The following is a 6,055-nucleotide window of genomic DNA, read 5'->3' as shown; positions in this document are numbered from 1 at the left end:
GTAGCAGTTGTGAAGAGTAGAGGGTTGGGGGACATCACTGCCCTTTACAAACAGAAGTTTTTATTCTGTGATTAGAGAGTATTTGGAGAAGTTATTTCATTTCATGGGTGATTTCATTTTTTTTCCTCTTCTCTTGAATATGCCATGGTTGACTTTGGTTCTTCTAATCTCTGTGTTGTTTGGGCTTCCACGATGACACAGCAGATGAACGGTCTAGATCTTGAACTTATGAAAATGATATTTTCCTAGAAAAATGCTTCATAGAAAATAAGATTCTAGGGTCTCAACATGCCCTAGGCAGTAGTACCAGCCAAGTAAAAAGGAAAATGTACTACCTTGTACGACATTGTACTAATAAGAAGATGTTCGTAACCTTACCTTATTTATATATTTCTCACCCATTAGTGACTTCTTCATGAGCCGAAAATTGCCCTCCAAGTCCATCTTGCCTATCTCTTCCAAAGGCATTGTACTGGGAAACAAACTCATCGCTACATTTTCCCCAACCTAAGACAATGTTGCCTGACTGAGAGTGCATCCACAAAGCTTCCAAAATTTTCAATATCACATTGATATAAACATCAAACTTCACAAATACATACCTCCTACAAACTCTTCCACTTTTTCCTCTTTACACACTTTCTATTTCACTTCCATACACCTAGAATTCGTATCCGCCCTAATATTAGCTCTAATGATGGAGATTAGTGTTCACACTCGGACTAACCTGTCTGCCTTTTTAAAGCTCCCGAGCCATGGAAGACCGACGGCATCTGTGTAAGTATACCATAACTGGAGGAGGAATAGGTAACCTTCAATTTATCTAGCCATGATTATGTCTGAAAAAGTTTGAATAGGAAAAATATTTCTAGACTTTTTTACTTGAATTACATGAAAGGAAAAACAAAACAAAAAACTTGAACGGACCCTCTTCAATTTTTACTTAGAGGGACATTCAAGTTGTGATAGTTAGCCAATGGATCAATATTCATAAAGTAAAAGGCACAATTCCTTCTTTCCATTAGTTTTTTTTTTTGGGGTAATATGTCGAAATTATTAGCTAAGAAGGTTTCTAAATTGAAGAGTGCCCTTGCTAAAAATTGAGCTACAAAGGCGCCCCCATTGGACCATCTCACTAAAGTGCATTTATTTATCCTTTAATTATATGAGAGCCCCAACTATAGCCGGTTTATTAATGGCACCCTTCACCATACCACTCTTTTGGATAATTTGGGTATTCTCGGTCTTTCTCTCTTCGTTAATTTGATTCATTGCTATTCAGAAGAGAAAAAAAAAAAAGAGAGACAGAAAATCTCGGAATTAGTAATTTCTTTGCTTATTGTTCATAGGTTTTCAGAAAGTCAGTGGGGAGATGATATTTTCACCCTCTCTGCAGTAAGCATCCTCCCCCCTCCGTCTTGTAACGTGAACAGTTGGCAACTTTAACACTTTTTGAGGGGGGTGGTGAAAAAATTTTAGTGCACAAAAACAAAAGATAATTATTAAAAGGCCACCTACTAAAAGAGAAGAAAAAAGCTTTCTTGCCCACATTTCTAATTTCTACTGATCGATTATTTTATCTTTTCACATTTCACTTAGCATTTTATTATTACTTGTTGGATCTGTCACATCTCCTTGATAATTTAAAAAAGAAAATGTCCCTTTCCTTTACGGTATCCCCTCTGCTTTTGCTTCAACTTTTCAAGATATTACTCTCCTTTGTTATCACAAGTAGGAAAAGTTGTTCTTGTTCCTTGGGTTCTTGACAGTACCATTTGCATCATCATTTTCATTCGGATCTTGCTCATATCTCTTTGTGTGATCTGTAGAAAGTGTGCTTTCTTTTCATTCCTACCCAATGTATATATACAAGAAATCTGCCCCATATATCATGGAATTTTTAGTTACAATGTATACGAGTAAACTGTTGGGCAAACTTTGAGTCCTTATCAAGATAAGCATCCCCATCCCCTCCCCGCAGGGAATATCTAATCCCCGACCCGCCCCGCAGCCTACGGGGACAAAATCCCCGCCATATCCCCGGTTCGGGATTCCCTCGTTTTAGACTTTTAATTTACTCTTAGCGCCCAATCGATTAGAAATTAGAATCACGAGGGAAGATTTAGAATTTAAATTTTAAATTAGTTGTTTTTTTATAATGCAAGGACAGCAATGTACTAGTATTGAACCGGGGCGGGGCGGGTGGGGGAGGAGCTAAAATCATCCCCGTCCCGGCCGGCCCCTTCCCTGCAACGGAGAATTTTTTTGTCCCCGCCCCGTGCGGAGCGGGGTGGAGCTGATCCCAGTTTCTCCGGGTTAAATTGCCAGACCTAAATGCATCTCATGGCTAATTTCGAGAGAGAGACGCATTGCATAATCTATTACAAATTTAAGAGATAAAGAAAGACGCATTGCATATTCTATTACAAATGTAGGCATAAACCAACCTAACAGGTGGTTTCTCTTATTCATAGGGCAACAGAAAACAGCAACTATTCAAATACGGACTGTTAACTAAAGACACATCACACACACGTCTTTCCCTTATTCATCAGGGGGGTGCAAAGGCAATATCTCCCACCTAATATTAGCCTACTCATACTCTCTAACACGTGGTTTCTTCATACACCAATCTCGATCTTAATCCCTTTAATAGTTATCTTTTCCCCCTTTCCCGCTTTGGGAACTATAATCACCTCCACATCATCATCTCCCTCGGCTCCAAGATCTTCCAAAGCTTCATTCAATGGCAATCTAAGCAGTGTGTTCACTTTCATGTTTTTCATAACATTAGAATGGGGAAGATGCACCGAGCTCCCAATAAAGTTACTAGATGCTGGCCCACCAAATTTCTCACCCTCAGCATTGATGTAAACATCAAATTTCACAAACTCATCCCTACTAAGCTCAAGATTCACAACCAAAATCTCTTCCTCATTCTCTTTTTCCTCCTTACTCCTAGACTTCTTAGGCCTCTTAACAGTGGCCCTAATGATGGAGCCCAGTTGGCGTGGGTTGCTCCCAAACTCGCCAGCCTTCTTCTTCAAGGTTTTCGCTAACGCTTTCTTGGTTGGGAGCATACTAGTAGTAGTAGCAGTAGTTGTGGTGGTAGGCTTAGTCTCCCATAGGATTTCAACATCTTGGTAACCATACCTCAATTTCGAAGGATCGAGTGCATCGGAGACCTTCACTTGAACCAATTCAGCATTCTCATCATAGAACAAAAATGATGAATCTAAGTAATCAGTATCAGTGAAATCTATTCGATTCTTCCCTGATAAGGTCTTCCATATTGTCCAAAGCCGATCCACGTTACTGTGATGAGCGAAGAAAATCGGGTCACGGGCCGCAGAGTAGAGGATCCCCATGTCTTCTCCATTAGGTGTATTTGGGTTTGGATTTCCAGTCCATGCGTGTACTATATTATGCGGAACATTTTCAACTGAGCCAGCTCCCGGTTCAGCTGCAGTCCCGGCACTATATGCTGCACCAAAAAAGAGGGAAGGTGTTGTCTTTTGTACAACTTGTTTATACATGGTAGCGTAATTACTTAGAATAAGTTCCGGATCAGTCAAATCAGTCGTGGTCGTTGAAGCAAGATTGATTAACGTAGGTGGCTGGTGATTGGCATTGCGAAGACAGTCGTAGAGTGGCGTGAGCTTGTCAACGAACATGGCAGGCATGGTCATTCCGTCGGCTGCATCCCAATTCCAGAAAGGGATAGCTAAAGTTTCATCATTGAGTAATTTTGCAAGGATCCTTTCATAGAAGTACAAGTACCAGCGATGCCAAGCAAAAAAAAGCCATGAGGCGTGGACCTGGAGTTCGACTGTGTATCCAGCCTGTGATTCCAAAAACAATATGGCTACACCAACTTAGAAAATGTTAATAGAAATAAGGGGATTTGCTAGGGACCATCATATCGCAGTAAGAATTTCGTGGGCCGGATGTTGCATGAGAGTGCAGCCACCTCAGATGAATTAAATTAATAAGACTTGAAAAGTGAGCCTATGTGGCTGCTGTCTCATGCAAAAAGCCCGCCCACCTTGGAAATGCCTTGTGTGAAGGTCCCTAGCAAATACAATAATCCAAGTTATTATGGATGTTATTTTTTTAATAAGAAATAGGCCACGGGTATTGTCCCTACTATAATTGTAATAGCTTTTGACAGCTGGTTAAATAGTTAAATAATAGCTTTTGAGATCTGCCAAAGATCTACTTTAAGATTTTGAATATCGAAAAGGAAACTGATATTTTGAGTTTCAACTGATTGAACTTCCATTTGTTAATAAGTTTTTTTACAGCTGTTAGTTATTTTTTTGTTAATTAGTCATTTCTCTTACTAATGACGATATAAGTCCTTAAATTTTACTAGTCGCCTATAAATAATTTGGGATTTGCTAGCGTCCATTGGAGAAGGCATTTCGCCGATGGGCTGTTGCAATTGATAGCAGCCACCTCGTGAATGAAGACAAAATCTGCTGAAAAGTGAGCCTCGTGTGGGTGCTCACACATGCAACAACACATCCGTCAAAATGCCTTATACGCTAGCAAATCCCATATATTTTTATGGATTTGCTAGGGAATTTTCTAGAGATGGCTATCCAAGTTTCCGTGGCTGCAGACTCTTGCATGTAGACCTGGCAAAAAGTGACCAGGACCCGCCCGTAAATTACAGGTCCCGTTTGAAATTGACCCGCGGGTCCATCCGGCCCGTCAAAACTTAGCCGGGGCGGGTGGACCCGCGCACCTGGCCCGCGGCTGCCCTGAAAAGGTTTTATTATGACACCTTTTGGGGCTTTTTTTCTGTAATTGTCATAACTTTTACTTTTACCATGTATTTTTTTCTTGCTTTTTCTACGTATTTTTTTTCCTTAATTGTCATAATTTAGAACATTCTTATGATTTTTTTTTTTGTAATTTTTCTACTTTGCTTCCATTTTTTCATAATTTCTCATTTAAAGTACCATGGTTATTATTTATTGGCAGTTTGCACCGAGCGACAATAAGACAAATCTCTCAAACAGTCAACAACATAAATGGGTTGCGAAGGTGGCTAGCAATACCCTATACAAATAAAAAAATCTTAAAAGATATGTCAAAAATCCGGGTGGCCCGCCGGTCGACCCGGCCTTTTCCAGGTCTACTTGCATGAGAGCAGAAAAAGACAAAAAACTGCTTAAAAGTGAAAAAATCAGCCTAAAATTGCCTAGCAAACAAATTCCATAATTTTAACATGGTGGACGTTCGAAGATAAGAAAGTAGGCATTATTGGCTGTTGGGATTAGATGATTAGCATGATTTATGGGCCATAAGAGAGTCAACAAGGACCCACTAAAATTCCATTTTTTTTAGAAAAAACCTGAGTATAAGCACCATCGCAGTAGGCGCAATGAACGTTGGCTTGTTGCGTGAAATTTCGTGGGTCTGTAAGTGGGAGCTCCTTCATGAGGGCTACCGCCTGGTTATATTTCTTAATCTCGTCAGCAGTAAGAAGGTGTGCCGCTTTTCGTTCACGCATTAAAGAAGATGAAGATGGGAACTCCCATTGCTTGATTTTGCTTGTAGTGCTGGGAGGGCAACAGTAGGTGGGAGGGCCATTGTCAGTTGCAGTCTTGCAGGTGGTGAAGTCCGGCGGTGTGATCGGTGCAGCCTCGGCTCGGCCGAGGGTCGCACCATACAGACCTCCCAACCCTAGGAGAACATCTCTTCTGTCTAGATTATTAAGAGATTTGTCTGGCTTTGAAGACTTTGTAATGGGTTTGTTGACTTTGTTCGAGGGTTCGTCTCTTGCACTACGAATGCAAGAGGGATGATAGGTGGTGGAGGGTGGTGGGTTTTTTGAAAGGGAGAGGGGGTTTGTCTTTTTGGAGAAGATAGAGGGATGATAGGTGGTGGAGATTAGAGTAGAGAAAGGCATTGTAGGGTTTTCTGTTGATGTATTGAATGTTTGGGATATTTGCAGCGGTATAAATAGAGAGAGAGAGAGAGTTTTATCGTACCATGTTTTCATATTTGCGCTCATGTATCTTGTCTTTTAGCCTTTTATTGTCAA

The 6,055-nt window shown here is 40.6% G+C and overlaps 1 protein-coding gene and 1 long non-coding RNA gene across 3 annotated transcripts; one reads left to right on the top strand and one right to left on the bottom strand.

Moving 5' to 3' along the window:
- Positions 1–412: 412 nt before the first annotated feature.
- LOC143861975 (uncharacterized) lies at positions 413–6,055 on the top strand. 2 transcript variants are annotated; one of them, XR_013240106.1, is made up of 2 exons: positions 413–777; positions 4,990–6,055. It is a non-coding gene; the product is annotated as an uncharacterized LOC143861975 (long non-coding RNA). The 2 variants fall into 2 exon arrangements; XR_013240105.1 differs by having other exon boundaries at positions 413–807.
- On the bottom strand, positions 2,398–5,969 carry LOC143861974 (polyphenol oxidase, chloroplastic-like). Its single transcript, XM_077372958.1, has 2 exons — positions 5,363–5,969; positions 2,398–3,842 (listed from the first exon to the last, which is right to left on the bottom strand). Exons 1-2 carry the CDS (start codon positions 5,918–5,920, stop codon positions 2,622–2,624), a joined length of 1,779 nt encoding a protein of 592 aa, XP_077229073.1. The 5' UTR covers positions 5,921–5,969; the 3' UTR covers positions 2,398–2,621.

The sequence above is a fragment of the Tasmannia lanceolata genome, unplaced genomic scaffold (assembly GCF_043159265.1).
Source record: "Tasmannia lanceolata isolate RefF3 unplaced genomic scaffold, GAP_Taslan_0.1 ptg000037l, whole genome shotgun sequence".
Classification (NCBI taxonomy): Eukaryota; Viridiplantae; Streptophyta; class Magnoliopsida; order Canellales; family Winteraceae; genus Tasmannia; species Tasmannia lanceolata.
The sequence above is the reverse complement of the archived record's forward strand: the minus strand, read 5'-3'. Positions and strand labels throughout refer to the sequence as shown.

Excerpts from the sequence above, each read along its gene's own strand:
- LOC143861974 (XM_077372958.1), bottom strand. The coding sequence starts at position 5,920 with ATGCCTTTCTCTACTCTAATCTCCACCACCTATCATCCCTCTATCTTC. Across the intron at positions 3,843-5,362 it reads GCGATGGTGCTTATACTCAG|GCTGGATACACAGTCGAACT; the intron begins GTTTTTTCTAAA and ends TTGGAATCACAG.